This window comes from Taurulus bubalis (assembly GCF_910589615.1).
Source record: "Taurulus bubalis genome assembly, chromosome: 17".
Taxonomy (NCBI): domain Eukaryota; kingdom Metazoa; phylum Chordata; class Actinopteri; order Perciformes; family Cottidae; genus Taurulus; species Taurulus bubalis.
This window is the reverse complement of record NC_136605.1, coordinates 14573510-14595837: the sequence shown is the minus strand read 5'-3', so window position 1 is coordinate 14595837 and position 22328 is coordinate 14573510. Positions and strand designations below refer to the sequence as shown.

Below are 22328 nucleotides of genomic sequence, written 5' to 3'. Positions count from 1 at the left end.
TTTCTTTGGTCCTTTACGTTTGTTTGTTCAGTGTGAAGTTTGACAATTATTGAAAAGCCCTTTAAGATGAACATCACATTTAGCCAGTTGAAACCGACAGATTGGAAAATGATAAATAGATCATCAGGCAGGCTAACGCTCAAATATCTCCGCACAACTCTACTTAATAAAAAAAAAATACTAGTTGCCAGGTCCATGTGGTGTTAAAACAAGATTCACAGATTTCTGTCTCCAAACACATTCATAGCATTGAACTTGTGTTATCAATAGCTAGAAGAAAAAAATGAATAATCTTTGAAAGCTCAGCACCCTTTGAGTTCAGCTGCTATGTGTTCAGGTTATACACACACACATTTTATATATATATATATATATATATATATATATATATATATATATATATATATATATATATATATATATATATATATATATATATATATCTCATTAGCCTCGAGGCTAGCAAGGCTCTGCAGTCCAATCCTAAAATACCATGTGAAATAGAACCAAGGGAGTTTGATATGAAGTCCAATAGGTGGACAGGAATCTTTAGGTTTTTCTGAGGTAAGTCTCAGCAAATCAGAAGAAAAGGCAGCCGTTTTCCCGAGAAAGCAGTCTGGTCTCATGTGCATGGAGCGTGAGGAGCAGGGGTGAACCAATGTGTTTGAGTTATTTGATTTAAAACATTCAAATCTGTTACATGGACTGGCTGAGTGATGGAGGATTTGGATGATCCCTCTATTCTTCACAGAGCAGTGAACTCTGTCGGACTCTGAGGGTCCATTTGCGAGGCCGGGTTGGTGGCGGGCTCTTGACCAGCAGAGCTCTCCGCTTGTTGGTCCGCTATCACCTCAGGGATGAGGGCTCGTCCAATCCCCTTTAGGAACAGACCTCCATCTGTGCAGGACAGTTAGAGGGACGCATCAGCAAAAAAAATGTAGTTTAGACGTCTTGAGACTTGAATTCAAGCTGTTAAACAAACATAATAGCAACACACACACACACGATTTCAAACAGGGGAGCGCACACACCCCCTTTGTAAGACACCAAGGATCAATCGTTCTATTAAGTTTAGTCAATATTGCAATTTTAGTACCAGCTAAGTGAGGTTTTTAGAGGTGGAGGCAGTTATTGGAGAGTATCCTTGGTGTGTTAATCATTAAATGAAACACATTTTTCACACAGATCTGGTCAAGAAAATGTACGTCCAGAACAACGGAACACGGTCAGTTTAAAGTCTGCTTAGTTTATGTCAGTAATCACAGAAAGTGTTAGAAGTCAAAAGGCCTCAGCATCGGGAATAGTGTGGAAATCACAAGCATGTTAGTTTCACTTGACAGCGGGGTTAAAATGCATACTAATATACATACATATACAGGATGTATGTATTTAGTATGTACACAGCAACACACACATGCAGTGGACACAGGCGTAAGGCTAACCCATCAGCCAATCAGATCCTTACCATTACCTGCCTTGCAAAGCTCATCTTACAGGCAGACATCTTCAGCTCAGACATCTGTAATATTTACACATTTCCTGTCATGCGTCAGATCACCACATTTACATAAAGTATGTGAAGCAATATGACACAGTGACACCCAACAGCCAGAAAGCTAAATACAGCAATGCTTTGAGAGGAAGCGGAAATCACTCGATACTGAAAACAGTATCAGACGAGCAGCAAGTGATTTCTGTCATTGCAACGTCGACACAGAAAAATAAATCATGTTAAACACTAAAGATGTGTTTCTGCTGATGTTTTATACCCCTTCATGAAGCACTGTAATTTATAATTACATATCCACACACACACACACACACACACATATACATATATATATATATATATATATATAAAAATGTCATTAAAATGTTGCATAAATGGTAAACTTATTTATTCTTTGGTTCAACTTCATGTTGGAATGTAACCAACTCAAGTATTGAGCTTGTGTATACTTTTTAGGTACTTTACCTGAGTATTTACAGTTACTTTATACTTCTACTCAACTACAATTCAGGCATAAATATTGTACTTTTTACTTTTACTATATTTATTTGACAATATATGTGACTAGCTACTTTGCAGATTCAGATTGATAATACAAAATATGACCAACCAAGGAAATAAGATGTATTATTTTAGGTTAAACTTCCTAGCAGTATATAAAGTAATAACATTAGCTACATTTGTATCAGCTGAAACAATACAGTGATTAATACATTGATGCATCAATGATTATAATCCAGTTGTATAATACATACTGTTATGAAAGCATAAAGCCTGTCTGCATAAAGAGACCTTTTACTTTTGTAATAGTTGATACAAAAGCTTTTCTACTTTTCATTTTAAGTAAAACTTTAAATGCAGGACTTTTACTTGAATATTTGAGTAAAGCAGTACCTTTTACTACATTTATTTTACAATTATAGCATTTTATCTTGCAGATTATGATTTTGCATTGTAAACACACAAGCTTATAAAATATGACAAACAACTAAAACATTTATAAATCAGTTAATTAGCAGCAACTCAACCAGCTACAACATTGAAATGGTTCTTACATTTTAAAATATTATAATACTTCTGTGCTTTTACTTAAGTGTCATTTTGAATACATTAATTTGACCTGTAATGGAGTACTTTTATAATGTATATAACTACAGTTTTCATTTCAAGCATTGCTGACACTTTGAATTTCATGATATCTAGCTATAAAATTAAAATATTGAACAACAGGATTCGTGAGGCACAGAGATAAGATGGTTTACCTGTTATAATCTTGGAAGCGGAGCCGAAAATGCCATTATCGTTGTCATTTGCTGGTTGGGGGGGCGGCGGCATGCTGGGTCGGGGCCGTGGTTTGGGGGCCGGCCTGGAGGGGCGAGGGAGAGAGCCAGAGTGGTAGGAAGACAGCGGGTTGGAGTGCGGCCCATCGTGTGGTGGAGTGCCAGGAGGAGTGGGAGTGCTGGGGGGAGAGGGCTCTGACTCCCCCTGGGCCTGCTGGGCTTGAGGAGGCTGCGGGGGCGGGTGGCTCGGAGCATGGATTGGGCTTTCTTTGACGGTGTGGCGTCGGGGGGTGATGGGTGGATGATGAGGGGAGACGGGTGTCTGGGTGCCACTGGGTTGGGAGGCAAAGGGGCTGAACTGTTTGGGCGGGGCTGGAGCCTGCTTCTTGGTGCCTTCGGAGGAAAGCAGTTATTACATGATATTAAAAACATTGACTTGATAGTGTGACAGAATCAGAATCATAAAAATCGGTACATTCTCTCACCTCTGCGAACCATGTGTGGACTTGGCCCCCTGGATCCACCCTGAGAGTGGGGAGTTCCTACTGCAAGATGGGCTGAACCATTTCTCTGGGGTGGGGGGGTGGACATGAGGTCACGTTGTGGGCTGTGGGAATACAATGAATCCAAATGTCAATCCACCAATACGTCATCTGTACATTAACAGATTTTAACAAAGAAGTGATGCAAGAAGTCATGCGAGCAGGATACAAAACAAACAGCACACATTTCCATTCAAAAGCTAATTAGATTAGATGAAGGTTTTCACACAAGAAACGCACAAAACCGTACAAAGACAAGTGTAGTAAAGCGGATGCAAAACCCGTTTGTTCAAAATGTTCAGTAATGGGCTACATGCAATATCAGACACTGTCAAGCACTGAGACATGCAGGCAAGAAGAAGGGAGAGCGGATCTTTAAAAATAGACCGGTAATTCATCACAACAAGCAGGATGGATGATGTGATCAAAGCATCACATATTTTTGTTACATTACATTCTTAATTTGTTAAATTAAAGTCAGATTCAAAGCTGAAGACGTATCAGACATTGTTATTCTTCTGATTATATATATTTTAGGACATCCGACATGGGAACTGAACTTAAAGACCAATCAAACACATGACAAACAACATAAAGGGCGGGTGAACTCCGGATTTGGCTGATTGTCTGCGAGCAGGCGGTGGAGTATTGTTGCTAGCTCAGCTTGCTCCTCCTTACCTGCTCTCCTCTGCGCTGAGCTGGGTTACAACCTGAGGTTGTACCGCCGCTACCTGGACCCCACCACCCAGAACGCCAACAACACCACCACCAATACTAGCGCCATTCAGGCCAGGCTGCTCAGCCTCTGTAGCCGGGGAAACAAGCTGGGGCTCAGGCTGGGCGGGACCCCCGGCTTCCAGAGGGGTCATTGGGGGTTGGAAGGTGGGCGAGGTTAGCTGTGGCTGCTTTCTATTTACAGTGCTGGCTCTACGTGGAGCGGGCTCCGGCTGTTTGTTAACAGTGCTATAGGGAGGGGGGAGAGGGGAGAGAGTTCAGGAGGGAAAAGCACACGCCATCAGACAGAACGAAGAAGCGAGAGACCAAGAGAGGGGAGAGAGACAGATTGTGCAGGAGACGGAAAGAGACGCCACTTCCTGAGTTCAGTGAAACCAGTTCAGATATATGAACCCAAAAAAGAACATGAAACCACATGAGTGACCTTTTTAAAATAGAACTGTTTTAACTGCGACATCTCTGCAGAAACAGAAGAGACAGATGCCGCATCATACAGACAAAATGCAACAGAGGAAGCCCACACAGAACATAAAACCAGCAACCTACAAAGTGAGCTAAGCTTTAATTAGGAAACAAAGACGATAACACAAGAGTACACAAGAGCAACACACCAGAATTATAGCTCTAGACAAAATGGTATCCCAGTGAGGCTGAAAATTGTTCAAAATTATTTGTGTTAAAGAGAACTGCTTTTTCATGTTCAGTACCAATCTTGAGGAACACACAACTGATTAGCTTATGCTTAAATCACCTAAACATAACAAAACTGCGGTGCAAAAATCACACAAAGCATCATCCCCTTGTTTTACTTATCAGTAACTGGATTCAGGGGAGCTACTTTGGACTGCGGCACAGCTTTGAAGTCTGGACTGGGCAGATCTTCAGTGGGCGTTTCTGTGACCGTGATGGACTCGTTGGCCACTACATAGAGTGCCGACACGACCGGGCCCCGCGACTCCTGCCTGCTCAGTGTCTTGGGACGAGACGGAAGGGTCAGGGGCAGGCTGAGGCTGAGGGTGGGGCGAGGCAGGTACCTGTCTTTACGGGGGGTGTGACTGTCCCCGTCCTGCCCCACCAGGCTGCCGGGGCGTTTCCTATCCACGCCGGGGTCCAGGTCTGGGGTGGCTGGGTGGGTGGGCATGGCGAACATGCCCGACACGTTGAAGTCCACCTCTGGAAGGAACACAGCAAATAGAAAAGAGATGATGATGTTTGTCTTGTTTTCAGTTGTAATGAATACGGTCATTTGATTTGGTGGATTTAGTTTCTCTCAACTACTTTCACTTTGTTTACTGATTTCCCAAATTTCCCAAAAAGCAAGCCCTCAAACAACATTAATGGATACAGCAAATACAAAGTAGGAGTAAGGTTATTTTTATTTTAGCAAAGACAACACATTCCTCACTTAAAGCTGCACAGACAAGTTTAGAAAGTACCATCATAACGAGCAAAAAAAGTGGTTGAAACATGTCGTAAACTCGGCTGTCGTTGCTTTCAGTTTATTCAAATGAAACACCACATGGTCTTAGTTTGGGCAGTCATCATAAGGAATTAGTCCAAACAACATTAAAGGGGCGAACAGTTGGTTAGTACATTTCACCCCAAATATCCTCGTTACGTTTTGTGTTCTTTGCTGTTCTTCTCAACTTCACCTCTTTTAGGTAAGACAGAGAGAATTACTGATGCAAATACAGCAAAAGAGATGCTTTACCGTCAGGGAAGAACCAATCAGCATGCTGGATAATGGGCTCAATGATGGCGACCACATGGATAGATGTGGCTGCTGCCATCTCTGCCAGCGTCCTGAACACAGACAAAGACAGACGGGCTTCATCAGCCTCAGCTTCACGTTGGACTTGGACATAAATGTGAGGTAACGATGCACAGTTTTCTTACCCCTCCATCTTTGGCCAGAGCAGGTTGGGCCCAAGGACTATGGCGATGTTGCTGGGAGTCATCTTATTAACGTCACTGTCCTGAGCCAGTTTAGCCAGAAACTTCACCAGATACCTGGAAACAGACTCAAATTGCTATAAAAACCTCGAAGCTACTGCAAAAGTGTCTTACAGGCTATTAGGTAACCAGTATTATAGGCAAATAAATCTAAAAGACCGGGGTGAACGCCGCAAGACGGTCTGTGAGAGCCGGAGCTAATAAAAAGCATCACGAACCTTAATACCTGGAGTGCTGGTGTCATTGTGCAGAGGGGAAACTCACTGGGGTAACGGGAGCTCGTTAAAAGCATGATTTTTTACTAAAGGATTTTATTTGGGGTTTGACCTTGAAAGATGCCTGAAAGGTAAAACTGACCAGTATTTTAGAATTTTAAAAAGCATTTTTTTTTTTTTTTTTAAACATCTTCAACCCTTCAGGTTTTTCTGGGAACCATTGTCTGAAGCAGTGGTATGCCTAATAAGGCATACCACTCATAAGTCTCATGAATGAAAGTGAAAAATAGAACAGAAAATAACTCGATGCATTCAGTTCAATTGACGTAGAGTATTTTTAGAAACGAAGCGCACACCACTGTACAAGAACCTGTTTCTATTATCGCATCATGTAAACAGAAGACAAGATGCTCTTACCTGAGGTTTGCCTTGTGAGTTTTTGGCAAATGGTCACATGTCACCCACAAGGCCTGAAGCCTCTTGTCTGGGTCGGGCACACTGAAACCACACACACAATATTTACTTGTTACACAAGTCTCAGATTATCTAGCGGAACCTGTGAGCACACACTGCTTCAGGTGTGTGTTTAATGCTTATTAGAACAGAGGATATTAAAAGAGATCTGTGTGTCTTCTTACTTGGAGGCCTGTGTCCACTCGTCATACAGCCCAAAAGTCATGAGAGGTTCAGGCAGTTCCCTGAGGTAGGACTTCAGGGCTCCTGCGTACGAGGAGAAAAGCTATGAAAAAATGATCTGGACCAGATGGGCTTACTTTTTGTGAATTTGTATAAGAGGTTGTACCGGCGACAGCGTGGGGATCGGAGTAGAACTCCTCCAGCTGCGAGGTGGAGCAGTCCAGCGCTGCTTTGAGTTTCTTCAGTTTTGAAGCTCCGGCAGCTATTCTGAAGAGACCCTGCAGGGGAAGTGACTGATTAGTGCCCTTTGTTCAGGTACAGATGACTGGTTTCAGTCCTGAAATTAAAGAAGTGAGTCTGGTACTGGGTTTCTGGAAAGGAGAAGCAAAGCAAACAAAGTGCACCATCCAGTAAATGACCGAGAAAGTCAAGTTGAATTGTTTTTGTTGCCAATAGAGATGTGGCTCTTTACCAATGAGCAGCAGACAGACGTGCAGCAAGAGTTTTGTTTCCGTTAATAAAAATCTCCTTCTCGGGGAGTCTTGTTATATGGTTACATTTTAAGAAAGAAATAGTGAACATGCTAATGCATAACAGATGCTCTCACTCACAGACAGACAGACAGAGAGCTAGTCCTTATGAACCACAGAGTGGAGTGAAGTTTTATGGGTACACATTTATGTTCAAATTCTGGTTAATTAACCTCAACTTTGCTCTACTTTAGCTTCTCCTGCCATCGCTCCTTCCATACCTCCTCCTTCATGCCGGTCTCCAGCAGCATCATGACGCAGGCCTCTATGGGCAGAGCGATCTCACGGTTACTCCTCTTCAGGTGCTCGTCCAGAGCCGTGCCGAACGCCGGCTTCTCCATCCAGGAGTCTAGGAGGAAACGTCAGTGTCTTTACACTCAAACACATTTCTGTTCTGTGTCCGTCAGCTATTCTCCTTCAGTTTTTCTATAGTCGACAGTGAATATGTTACAATGCCAGGTGTAGCGATCTCTGCGATGAGATTGTCGTCATTGTGTTTTCTGGAAAATTCATTGACTTTGCTTCCGTTGAGCTGGCTCGGTTATGATTTACTTTATTTGCAGTGTTAACCTGAACATGTGACAGCCAACAAGCCATGACAAGCCAGTCTACATTTCTCAGAGCAGCTTGTGTGTTGTGCACTACAACAACAACAACAACAACTATGGCTGCCAGCTCTAGAACTATGTTGTAGTTTAGTGACACATGCATGCAACGGTTATGTTCTTTTATTGTTAGCATATTTAATTAATCTTTTAAATTGTGCTGTTCACCTTGCTGTATTTGGATAGTCGGTATAGCTGCCTCCAGAGCTGCTAGCGACTTCCTGTGGTAGTCTGCCTGGGCCTCTAATAACTGGTACAAATACACAAACACAGGTCATATATACAAACCTTTGGCAGAGAGCCAAAAAGGTAGCGCATTCACTCTGCATAACAAAGTGATACAGTTATGGTGAAATGGATCATATTTGCATCACATTTCCATTTCAGTTGTAGGTCATTCAAACTGAAGTGCACCCACCATGACATAGTAGCGTGCATAGTCTCCCTCTTTGGAAGCAAAGTTGTACAAGTCTGCAGAGAGCTGGTCCTGCAGGATGAAAAAAAGAAAGAAACATATATATACACACATTTTATATATATATATATATATATATATATATATATATATATATATATATATATATATATATATATATATATATATCTCCATGCATGACAATTATTATGGCAACCTTAAACCTTCTGCTTTACTTTGCACTGAAACTTTTCATTAAGACGCAGATGAACTCCAGGGGACAAAGCAATGACCTTTAATGAAGTGTTCTTAATAATGTGCAGAGTGTTGTGCGTTCCTGTTACAAGGCTTCCTTTGTTCAGCCAGTTCATGAGATATGATCCTGACTTAATGAAGAGGTCCTGACTGGAATGTATATTCATTAGATTAAATATTGTAAAAACAGTACAACATTCCTAAACCGGCAAAGCATTGTGTGACAACAACACAAATACTATTTTGAGTAATAAATTAGAAAACAGAGCACTGCAAAGAAGATCTAAAGCAGGATCTACCTTGCATATTTCTACTTTGTTGACAGCCTCGTCCATCTCGTCTTTGAGGGAATCGGTCTTCGCTGCCATAGCCTGGTTGTTGGACTTTGTTGCCTGGTACCACCTGCAGGTCAATATATTATTTAGACACGTAGGCATGCCTATAGTAATATTGAGCTTGTTTGATTTCAACATTTACTTTTTTATAATTTAAAATGTGCATTTGAAAATAGCGGGGTTAAATAAAGATTCTAAGCCAGTGTACCTCGTCTTGGCCGAGTCATAGTCCAGAACCAGTTTGGCCAGGTTTTTTCTCTGCTTTAGTATATTGGGAATCTCAATCTGTGAGAGAAACGGTGAGGATTAGCATGAGTGCACACACACTTCATAGTCAACACTGAGGCTAACACCTTTCCAGTGAGAACATTTTGTCAATATGAATCATGCAGAATGGCAGTATAACACAAAAAGATGCCAAAGGCCATGTTGAATTTGGCACAGTGAATGAGTTTAAACACACGCAATGTGAACAGATCCTGTTCTGAGAGTTTCAGTCAATATTACTTTGTCTTAAAATGCAGATACAGCCATGCAGGTCATAAGTGATCGCTACAGTATGAAGAGCGCTGCTGTGTTTTTACCTCAGCCAGCTGGTTGAGAGGATCCAGGATGTCTCTCTCAATCTGGACTTCATGCTGCATCAGTTCAGCAGCTAACCTGCTCTCAGCCTCCCCACACACATCCATCATCTTGCTGCACACACACACACACACACACACACACACACACACACACACACACACACACACACACACACACACACACACACACACACACACACACACACACACACACACACACACACACACACGATCATTGAGAATGTATACAGATAGGGTGGTTATCACAGGGAGAAAATAAAAGATTTTAAAAAAAAACACACTGACACAAAACAGGCCGCTTGTTAGACCGTAAAGGTTCCTTCCACAGTACATGTTTACACTTTTAAAAAAGAAACATTATTTTTCTCATACTGTCCGTCTAAATGTAAATACCGGTATTCACCCTCTGTCTGAAACACTATTAGTTGTACCAACTGTCTCTTTACGCCTAGTCTGGGTAGATTGGTCAGCGTCTCCAGTCTTACGCGACCACCGTGTAAGTCAACGACAGAGTTTATCGGTGCTTCTAGCAGTGACAGAGTTATGATCCCTCAACCACAGTCAGAAGTCCTGACGGCTCGATGAAAGACACCGTTTTTGATAACAGGCTGTGTGCATTTTCCTGTGGATTGAGCGTTCTGATACTTTCACACACAGTATTTTTATAGCGCCTAGACCGGCTTTATATTTTAAAATAAAGACATTGAAATCTCACTTTCTACAATATGGAACATTTAAAGTCTGCTGAAACTGGCCTCTTAATATAACAAAATCTCACCCAATCAGACTCTCGTCTCCCAGCTGACTGCCTCCCTCCTGCATGGCCTGGGACAGCGTCGTTAGAGGCAACTTTTTCTACAAGCAGACCCGCAAACAAAGTTTAGCCAACAGCCAAAATACCCAAACAATAACCCAATTATTAGCTGCAGGCATGTCAAAAGAGAAAAAGTGATCTAAAAAATAAGACAAGTAACATAAACCACTGAGTTTTGCCAGTTTTAATGTGTGTGTGTGTGTGTGTGTGTGTGTGTGTGTGTGTGTGTGTGTGTGTGTGTGTGTGTGTGTGTGTGTGTGAGATAGTGAAGCTGGCTTGAGGCCAGTGCTGAATATTTTTCTCCTGAGTGTCTCTCATATCAATGTGTTACATAAGATGAGATACTATGTTTTCATAGCACAAGATAGCAGGGCCTTGCGAATACTGACAATAATGTCAGAGTGATTCACCATTATTTCATTTCTGTATGAGCGATAGTGATTCTTACAGCAAAATGGAAAATCTTTGCATAGAGATCCTAACAATGTAGCACGTTGCTAACATGCTGAGATGGTAATAATATGGCAGACCTGCTCAAAGTTGCGAGTATGTACAAAGTGCAGCTGCTGAATGAAAGAACAGTCAAGAGACACCGAGTGCTTCTTACATGTCTCTTCTCTGTGTCTGTGCCCAGTTGACCCTGCAGACAGGACACCAGCCTCTTGTGATTGTTGTGGGACACAAAACGCACCAACTCCAATCGCCTCTCGATCTGCGCACATAAAACACAAAATGTTATCATATCAGAACAAACAAAACAGGCACACATCATTTACTGCAAAAGAACAGAGAAAACCTCTTTGTCCTGACATATGAGGACTCCATGCAGAGATATTATCTGGGAAAACAGATAATCATTCTGACTGCGGGCCTGATCTTCATGCTTCATGAAGAAATAAAATACACCATTTTCCCGTTTTAACCCTTTACCTAAACATCATATATGCTTTACCTTCTCACAACCCATATTCCAGAGCATGACTTATCTTTTCAGATTGATTTACCTCCTTCCAGACTTGAGTTCATTTCACTTATCTGCCAATATTGAATGCCCATCCAATACATTTGTTCAACAAATTTAAACTCTGTGTAACAAGTACCTTATTACAGGAACTCATTGAGTACACACTCTGGATTTCGGTGACTAAATGTAACTTGCAGCCGAAACTTTGTGACTTTTATAAATGTCATTAGCATAGAAACAGTATTCAATGTGAATTGGTCACATTTGTCCGACTTGCTTCATAAAGTCGGTATCGAGGGCATACTGAATCAAGCAGATCTTTGAAACATTTGACAGGTTATTAATCCTTTACAGTTATTATACTTCATTCATTATATTTGTTGAGTTACAGTGTCATCGCATGGCAATAAAGCTAAACACATGAGCATTAAAGAACAATCCAATAAGAGTGGGCTGAAATGTATAAAGTTCTTCTCTTCTTCAAAATGAATTAAGAATATATCCAGCAATATAAAAACAATACAATTCAAAGTGTAAAAATGTTATTTATCTCTGTTAAATGATTAGCTACAATGGCCAAAATTAAAAATGAGACATTACTACTGAAAAACCCTGGATGCCAGAGCTTGAAAAAACACTGATGTTTTGCTCTTGAAAGGATTTTCGTTGGCATACAACTCTGTGATCCCAGATGTCAGTGTCGTTGAACGTTGAATGTGCCACATGTGAGAGTTTTCAGTTCCTGCTCGCAGCTTTAATACCATGCGATAATAACTTAAGTCGGACAAGTCTCCAGTTTCAAGCAACTGCTGGCTGATTTACATATGTTACCGAAATGAACTGAACAGATAACTATGGTACGCTATGGAAAATGGTCAGCAGTAATCTTAAGTGTACAAAGTGTTGTGTGCTAATGCGTGCAAAATAATAGTGTCTTTAAGTATCCACTTCCTCTTCCTCTTTCAGCGTAAACATCCAGCTGTGCCACTACATCTGAGGCCCCTCATGTCTGATCACCATAGCTCTTACTCTTTTTCCATTACTTTTATCCTCGCAAATTCACTGTTCTCTTTACGACATGCAAGTCTCTCTCTCTCTCTCTCTCTCTCTCTCTCTCACTCACACACACTTTTCTTCCTGCATCCCCTTTTACTCTCTTCTCCCTCCTCCCTGCAGCTGTTGCTCCATGCCAGACCACAGCTGGATTTGGCTTCCTTGCCCTGATCCTATTGATTCGCTGACTATTCGGCTGATCCTCAGCTCTGATTAATGCATGGATGTCTAACTCTATCTGGTGCCAGATCGATTGGATCCAGACCTCCAACACTCAAAGCCAAGAGGGAAAGAAAGAGGCCTGACCGGCTACAATTGGTGATCGCATCGTCTCGGCTGAGTTTTCCGTAAATTTACAACAAAAGACCCTCAAGAGATGCACGAAAGCCCAAAATATTGCGTCTCTGATATTGAATTGAATCTTGCGTATTGAAAGTATGTTGTGCACCATTTAAAATGTCTAAAATAATGATTTGTCTGCGTCTCGTCACATTGGGCGTTATGACGTTGTTACTCTTAGAACCTCGTTTTGACAACAACAGTTCTGATGGTTTTTACTTTCAAAGAGCCTCTTACGTCTTATGTAGCCAGCTTTACTGAGCTCATTAGAAGAGATCTGGCCTCGGGGAAAGACTCGCTTTAGAAAACGGACACACACACACACACACACACACAGTTGAAGAGAGTAGAAAAATAAAAGCAGGAAAACTCCCTGATCATAGGCACAGACAAGCACACACACAATCCCCTTCCGCCTGCCTCTCTAGTTCTAGAGCTGTCCAAAGGTTTACAGGACAGTTACTACCATCTTTTTTTCTTCTTCCATAAAGCAATGAAAACAGTAAACGGAGTGAGCTGACGACCTCTGAGATGCAACAGCAAAAAAAAAAAGTGGAACGTTTAGTGAGTCACAGAGGAACCGGGAGGGTGGAGACAGTTTAGTTTTCTGGTTTGGAGCTACTTTGGTGGTCTAGAGATAGCTGGTGAACCGATGGGCTGGCTGACCACGTTGGCAGGATGGCTAACTGTCTGGTTAGCTGATGACAGAGCAGGAACAGGATCTCTGAATTGTCATGCTTGCTTAAAAGGAATAGCTTTTTTGGGGGGGAAATACGCTCATTCTCTTTGGAGTCTACAGTAGAGTTAGAAGAGAAGATTGATACCACTCTCCCATCTGTCCATTAAATAGGAAGCTGGTTATCTTAGCATAGCTTAGCATAAAAACTGGAAACAGGGGAAAACAGCTAGTCTGGTTTTGTCTGAAGATGACATAATCTGCCTTCCAGCTTCTTTAAAGATTACCAATTAGCTCATATACATTGAAATGTTGCAATTTTACAGTGCAACTTGTTACGCTTCGGATTTTGTGTTGATTGAAGCAATATATAAGATGTTAATTAGTAAGCTAGCGGTTTCCCCATTTTCAGTCTTTTAGTGATAAACTAAGTCTCTCTCTCCCTCTCTCTCTCTCTCTCTCCCTTTTTCTCTCTCTCTCTCTCTCCCTCCCTCTCCCTCTCCCTCTCTCTCCCTCTCTCCCTCTCCCCCCCTCCCCCCCTCTCCCCCCCTCTCTCTCCCCCTCCCCCTCCCTCCCTCCCCAGAAATAGATGGTTTTATCAACGAAACATCAAAAGCTGTGGTTGTATTTTTAGTTCACTAGCTGGTTAGCTAACATACCTGCTTAACATATCAGATGAACATGCTCCAGCATCCACAACAACAGCCCTTTGTGTCTTCGAAGTTGTGATGAAATACTGAGCTAGGAAAACAGTTCCAGCCTGACTCTCTCTTTACTGTACGAGAGCCTCTCAACTCTACTGAGGCGGGACGCGTTCAAACAAGACAAAGGCCTGGGCCAATGCAAAGGACTATTGGAAAAAAATGGAAAAGGAAACACTACTACGACACCAAGTAAATCATAGTGTCAAATTTCAAGTTGGATGGTTGAGAGAAGGGGGTGTGGGAAAGAAGAAACTACTCTTTGCTCGCAACTGGAAAGAGGGAACCATTTCCCCAGCAAGTGTGACTGGATTGAAATGCCAATCCTGATCGACTGGTAAACGAATCAGTAAACCGCCAGCCACACATTTTATCTGCATGATCGTAAATCAGGTTGCAGATTCTGACTTGGTGCTCAAGTTGTTATGCCTGAAGACTTCCAAACCACTTCCACAATGCCGACCTCTTGACAGTCGCATTCCTCACAGAGAGCTGGAGCTGAAGGAATGTCTAACGCAGCACAAAGCTCCTGTCGTTCAGAACGAGGACCAAAGACCAGAGAAAGCATTCTCTGGAAGGGTTGGGTCGGTTTGTGCTCTTGGGACAATGGTGTGTGTGTGTGTGTGTGACTAAATGTAACTACTGGCACTGTTAAAGCAAAAAATACAAGATTGATTGCAGCCAAACAGTGTATATATATTTAAAGAAAAATTCCCCTTTCTCACCACCAAGCATTTGCCTTGTATGTTACCGTGTGTGAGAACCACATGAGGTTCATAGTTCACTGCTGCATGTCATAAAACATTGACTTTCATGATTGAATAAGACACTCAAGACTTCACCTTCACTTTTCCTTCCACAAAAGCTCCTTTCTACTGTAAACATGCTTCGTCTTTTTCAGCCTCTCTTGTATTTCTTCAAAACTCTTTTCCTAGCAGTGATCTCACAGTTTCACATGCCAGAGTACTCCCATCCCCCAACACAGACACACGCACACACAGCGTACATCCAGTATGATTTCAAGATAACAGAACATTGCCAGGGTTTCGGCTTGAGCGGAAAACCATAAGGCACTTTTCCGACAGAGCAAAACCCCCGAGCTGGCGAGGTGCAAGTGAAGGAAAGTCTCCCCAGTAATATTTTAATGCCAGCAGTTGTGCTCCTAAGACTGCAGCGAGACTTGGCATCAACAGGCATGCTCAGGCATGATGGCTTTAACAGAGCATGTGAGGAGAACTTGTAAGTCTTTTCATAGTTACGGCATTTTATTCTTCCAGGTAGAGTGGTTCAGAGGGTCTGGCGGTGAATAGGGCGTAGCGGCCTTCATGGGTGACAGATACTGAATGACAGTCACATACTTGAAAACAGTAGACGCTAGGAGTGAAACAATACAGTCCACTCATAGTTTGCTATGATACAGGTTTCACAGAGTTTCACTTTTTCTTTTGATTTGAAAAAATTATATTCTTTAAAATATGATAATTTAAATACACATGCCTATTTGTTTTACAAGCAGGTCCTTATTGGTTAAAATGTTTACTGAAGAATGCAAAATTTTTATGTAGGATTATTTTCATTATCCCTTAATCTGCTCTTTCTCCATTAATCATTCTGTCCACTAATACGTCAGAAAATAACATGCCTGTTAGAGTTTCCCACAGCTCGAGATGATTTATTCAAATCTCTCGGATTGTGTTCTTTGTCAATTTGTTTGCAAAATTATTCAAAATATAAAATAAATTACCAAATCTAGTTGTCGATTAATAATCTGTTGGTGGAATGATCGAATAATATATGGTATAAATATGGTAAATATTGCTGTTCAACTGCATAAACGTATAATAGAAGAAGTAGAATAAATACCATTATGTTTTTGTAGCGTGAAATACTGTGCTACAGTCATACCGGAATCCTGTTTAATCCCAGATGTTGTCACTTAAATATATATAATTGATAAAGAAGAAGAAAGTAATATTCACCAGTAGGAGGTCATCACTCAGCACCTCGGTTTTCTCAGCCCTGTTGAGGGAAACAGGAAGTATGAGTCAGAGGTCAAACACTGACAACAAGTAGAGAAATAAAACAGAAAAACACCTTTAACATACGACACTTGAACAATAAAATGCAATGCTGAGGATTTTATTTGAGAAATGCGTGACGAATGTATGTTAGAGTATTTGAACAGGTCTCACTTTGTTCTTCACTTTGTATTTCAACAAAACGATACCCAACTTGATGTGTAAACTGAGATGAACCGATGAGCCCAAAGCAAAGACCATCAAAATAAAGCAGAAGTTTTTCCAGTCCGACCTGTCAGCAGTTTGTGCCTGCAGCAAAGTTGCAAAGTGCATAATATGCCTAAATGGCTAAACTCACAATAAAATGTCACATGATGGTCAACAAGCATTCTGTGAGCTACTGGGTACACATACTCAACATGTATGCACGCATGCACCAGCCAGCCCGAGCCTCTGGCTGTTTTCCATGATGGACCAGTGGGATTCCTCTACCCGGTCCGAAACACACACTTCCTCCCGTGTCATCTGCACCTGGTTTGTTATGGCAACAGGGGAAGGTGTGTGTGTGTGCGTTTGTGTGGAGGAGGCTGGGAGTTGCCAAGTGTTTTGTTGATGGTCTGAAAAACACTGCATGTTGTAGCAGAGTCTGCAGAAAACAGGACAGTGACATTACTCCAAAACATCTCGGAAATGTCGAAATGCCAAAGTCCCCCTGAAATAGGAAACGCATCGGCTTCTCTAAACAGATCTTCACCCATTTTGTAATCTTGCTGAGCTAGTGAGAATCATTGCTCACCTTGTCGATATCCAACGAATACACCGACCACACACACATACAGATCCCTGAAGGCCTCTCCCCTTCTTCTACACTATAGATTTAAATCTCGCAGGGATCAATTAACCCTCTCCCGCACAAGAACATGACCTAATACTGCTGGAAGTCACACCCTGAAGATAAAGGCTTACCTCACTTATGCTTGAACTATCCCCTGCGTTATTCAAAAACACCTTTGGCTGCACTTCAGAGATAACAGATCATTGTTTTCCATGATCCTACAGACAGTTTCATCGTATGTGTTCAAAAGCTTGCTGTTTGGCTCGCAGAATGTACTGGTTTAAGTATCTCAGATGCTAGTATTGCTTGGTCTATGACAGTTAAGAGAACATATTTAGGTTCTGGACTGTTGGTCAAACAAAATATGACATGTTTAAGTCACACTGGAGCCTGGGATCTTTTGATGGGCATGTTTTGCTTTGCTGAAATTCTTTGGGCCAAACCATTTAACAAGAAAATGTATCGATTAATCGATAAAAAAACAATCGTTAGTTGCAGGCCTAGTTGATATCAAATATCTTGTCAGATTCATATTGACTTATTCTTTGATCAGATAGTTTGAACACTTCTTTTTGTCAATTTTTGACTATTTTATAAGCAAGAGTTCATATTTGTGACTGCTTTTTCTGCCAATTGTATTCAACATACACAACATCATGTCCTGAGCAACGGAGGATCTGTCCAGGCAAAGAGGAAACTCTAATCATGTATAAAACGGAGCATATGTACAACACGTATCTATATATATTTGATGGCATGATATACGATCTGGAGCCAGAATATCTACACACTGATCCACATGATGGCATTACACATTAGGCTTTACTGGCTCACTACGTGGGCAAGCTTTAGATTGCTATCCGTATTGAATCAGCATTGATTTGACTGGAGTTCTGCTCGACTCTGGCCAGCAGCTATTGTTCTAAGAATAGACTCAAAGCTGGATCCCAGACCCTCAAAAACAACTTGGAACAAAACAACACAGAAAGGCAGACAGAGTAGAAACAGAAACTGTGTTTTGTTAAATCGGTATAAAAAAAGAAAGAAACATTGCTACCCTACGAGCTTAAACCAAACTGCAACAACTATGTAAATCAAACCGCTTCCTCTTTTAACAATAAAACGCCCCTGTGGCTGTGTGACGTCCTCGGCCCTTCACTGTGTCCCCGTCGTCAACAACTCTGGAAACGCTTACTCAACAAAAACCCTCCGTGCCCGGCCCTTCCTGTGCCAAACAGAGAACTACATCATCCACACACACACACACACACACACACACACACACACACACACACACACACACACACACACACACACACACACACACACACACACACACACACACACACACGTTTGTGATATGGAAAATGCCCATCAGTTCCAAGTTTATGCTCATGATTTCTTTTGTGTGTGTTTTTTTGGTACATGACTTTTTAAAGTTCATGGGAACAGACAGAAAAACTGTTTCCAAAGCGATGTAGATCAGATCCTGCTGAAGGCAGTTTGATATAACTTACTTTAAGTGTGTGTCAGTAAACTGATGTAGAGCTACAAGATGTGGTTGGTTAATATCTTAAATTAAGGATTCACTGCTTCTGTTTGTAACGTTTCAGAGTAAACTTTTGTTTACTTTTGCATTTGGGATTAATGATCAAACGAAATAAGACGTTTGAAGACATCATCTGGAGCTCTGGAAAGTTGTAATTGAATTCAAGAAAACATTTTGACATTTGACCCACTGGTTTGACCTCAGTGGTTGCTCAATTTAAAAAAGCATAGTTTTACTTGACCAACCTCTGTATTCAACGTTGACACTGCTAATCTCACCAATGTATTCATAAAACAGCATAACTCCCACTTTGATTTAGTTGTGCAGAGAGAGCTACCAATGGCACCAATGGATTTCCTGGTATCCTGCAGTAATCCACAGTGGGTGTGCGTAAGCTTGCAAACATTTCGGCCTATCAGTAAGCAAGCCGTCATTCTGCTCTGAGTTTTACTGCTCTTACACAACATAAGAAGCAATGTATGTGACGAATCAGAGGCCAGTGGCTACAGGCCATCGCTTGGAAAGTCATTTTGCAGAGACGTTACGAGGACATCATCTGCACACACCATTAACGCAGCAATAACTGGAGACATCGGCTCATGGGGGCTGCTGATGGAGAACAGGGCTGGAAGCCCATGTGGGGACGGAGATGAAGGGGGGAGATGGTATAGATAGTATGAGTGTTTGTGTGTGTGTGTGTGTGTGTGTGTGTGTGTGTGTGTGTGTGTGTGTGTGTGTGTGTGTGTGTGTGTGTCCTAACTGCCAGTATCGCCACAAATCAGGAAATATGTGTTTGGGTACACACCCTAGCCTTCAAACGCAGAATATCAATAACTCCAAAATAGGCTTTTATAATGGGTCAACTTCCACTGAAGCTGGTGACATCACAGGGGCCCGAAGTGGACGAGGGCCCACAGGGATAAGCTGTTATTCTTCTGCAAGGCCTTTAAGTATACTCAGATATATACAGAGGAAATTAAAATAATGTAATTCAAACTAAAACAATTAGTCGACTATTTTGATAATTTGCTGCTTTTCTCAGGTTTATATAACTTCAAAATGGATATATTTGTGTTTTAGAGTGCTGGTCAGACAACAAAAAAGACATATGGGGATGACATCTTGGGCTCACAGAACCTACGTTGGACATTTTTCGACTTTCCCTTCATATTTAATCCAAAATTACAACAAATATAATTAATCACTAATGAGAATACTTGTTATCTGCAGCCCTACATGTCATGAAGTTACTAACTTGTATTGTCACAGACACACTATTACTCCCCACATAGATAGTAGAATAGGAAAGCCACACGCTTAATTAAAACCAATGTACCTTTTCAAACCCTTTGTGTTGCTCTAAGAATCAAAGTTCGTGTCAGATGTGAGCAGGTTTAGTTTCCTTTCCTCCAACTTACAAACTCTCCAGGTATGCATTACGTAGCCCAGCCCTTCCGACTGTACATATATATGACAATAGAAGAACAATAGCTCTGAAGATTTCACAAATCGTGGGAAGCAGCAACATTGTTGCCCTGCCAAAAACATAAACGTATGACATCAACTTGCAACAATGCATGTTGTCCAAACCAACGCTCACCTTCCAACAGTCTGATTGGCCAGCTGTTTCATGCGATTAAACTGTTTCTTCATCTTGTCTTCCTGCTCTGCGTCTCCTTAAGAGTGGAAAAGTTAGCGGCGCCTCGGAGCGCTGTCGTTCATCCGCCGTGGATCCACAAGTTGCGCTTTACGTCGCAGCCATTGCGGCAGAAAGGGCTGCGCTGGCACCACTTTAACGCACTGCAACCGGGTGGTTTAACTCCGGAGAGAAGTCAGTTGAAATCGCTCCTGAATCCACATTGCCACGACTATCCGACTTCCTATTCCACTCACTGGTTTGCTTGCACCCAGTGCGGTAAGGAGGAAGTGCCTTTACTTCCCGACTGTACGCCGAGCGGCCCATGTGACATGTGATACCTTTGCAAGAAAAAAAAAGAAGAAAAAACAAGTATAGACTCAGCTATTGGTCTCACATAGTCATGGAAAAGTCACAGTCGTTGTTTTGGTTGACTATAAAAACGTTTTTTTTAAATATATTTTTGTTAAGTTAGGCTGATTATTTAAAATAAGTAATAAATAGCTGAACTAATGGAGTAAATTGGAGACACGTGACACTAAAATGACACTCCACTACACGTGGGAAAGCTGTCAACAGTTGCAGAAATTGACCGACAGGCGTTGAATTGCATTTATTCCACTGATCCAGGGTCAGTCCATGTCACATAGGGCTGTTTCTGCGGACTGATGTTCGGTCTGTCATTAGTCACTGGATCAGCTCTCTGCTGCCACCTTGTGGCTCTGTGGCGACATGGGCACCGTCTGAAAATCAATTCAGTTCAGTTGTTTCTTATTTGAGCAGAATTACACTATAATGCATGTTATGATCAGAATACAACACACACAGGACCTTTGTCACACCACTAGGTGTAAGTATCTGAACATACAGATCATGTTGGCTTCATCATGGCCACCTCTGAGATGTTGTGCCACCACCCAAATACAATGGAGGTGAAGTAAATGTGTCCCACGGTGATCAATTCAGTCTCCCTTCATTACGGTGAAAGTGAGTGTTATAGAGTTACGATATTCAGACACAAAATGTTTCTTTTCAGACAAAGGCCACACCTCGGCCTTATCTGCCTTATATAGCCTATCAATTAGGAGGGTCAATATTGTACACATGGTAAAGTCATTCCTATCTGAGCAGCAGCAATGGCATAGGACCTATGAACTGTTTGCCATGGGACTGATAATGACTATATGACCCCAATAAATGGAGGGACATGTGTGGGGTCTGATCATTCCTCTGTGCAAGACTTCACTTGGCTGCTGGTACTTTAACCCTGGTTTGTGGACGTTAAAGAACAACTAGCGGCTTAGTTGCATATCTGTAAAGTCAAGTGAGAACTCAGAGCCACACAAAATCCTTTGCATATGAAATGAGGGTTACTGTGTTCATGTTTTTTCTGGTTATCTATTCCTCGTTTAGCTTTCAAACTCTTCTGTCACGTTGTTTTTAAGGGTTGCTTTTAACGTTTTGTCAGTAAAAGCAGTTTTGGAAAAGTAGGACTTTTAAATTTAGAATGTATGTTTATGTTCTTAAATCCATGTTTTTTTAAATAAATAGTATGTGGTGCACATTTCCAAAAGCAACAGTCCGACTTCAGATATAAATTGCCCAAACATTGCTGAGAAAGTAGGAGAGGCTTTTAAAATTAAAAAGATGGAATGTGTTTGCATCATAAGAATCTCTTTTACACACATCAGTGCACATTTATTTTTTGATGAGACACTACACTACACAAGTTTGTATTCTCACAAGCTCCTGTATGTTTTAGGTGGTTTAATAATATATAAACGTAACCAAAGGATCTCCGGTGATCCTCTAAGTGTTTTTCCCCACCTACTGGAGGATCTTAACCACTGTGCAAAATGATCCTTGTCTGACCATAAAGGCACATCTTTAGTTCACTTTTGTATTACTAGACGTCTTAAATATAAACAATCCATGATATGAGAACAGCAAAGCATCAGAATTACAGTTTATTTTTGTGTTCTACCAAATAAAGATGACAGGGTGGCCATGTGTACTTAGAGTCTGTTTGCAGGCTCTCTGTGGTCACCTCCATGACACTTTTTCTCTTAATGGGTGATCATCTTGTAGGAAATGATTAATTAGTGGGTGGAATCTGCTGTATCATGA

At 41.5% G+C, this 22328-nt stretch overlaps 1 protein-coding gene across 1 annotated transcript; it reads right to left on the bottom strand.

Moving 5' to 3' along the window:
- Positions 1–463: 463 nt before the first annotated feature.
- Positions 464–20405, bottom strand: arhgap17b (Rho GTPase activating protein 17b). The gene is made up of 20 exons (XM_079232619.1): positions 20166–20405; positions 16143–16182; positions 11038–11142; positions 10395–10471; positions 9596–9707; positions 9220–9296; positions 8976–9078; positions 8425–8493; positions 8175–8256; positions 7623–7750; positions 7038–7149; positions 6874–6955; positions 6653–6733; positions 5964–6077; positions 5779–5870; positions 5102–5240; positions 4011–4295; positions 3276–3397; positions 2773–3183; positions 464–897 (listed from the first exon to the last, which is right to left on the bottom strand). Exons 1-20 carry the CDS (start codon positions 20216–20218, stop codon positions 746–748), a joined length of 2436 nt encoding a protein of 811 aa, XP_079088745.1. The 5' UTR covers positions 20219–20405; the 3' UTR covers positions 464–745.
- Positions 20406–22328: the final 1923 nt, after the last annotated feature.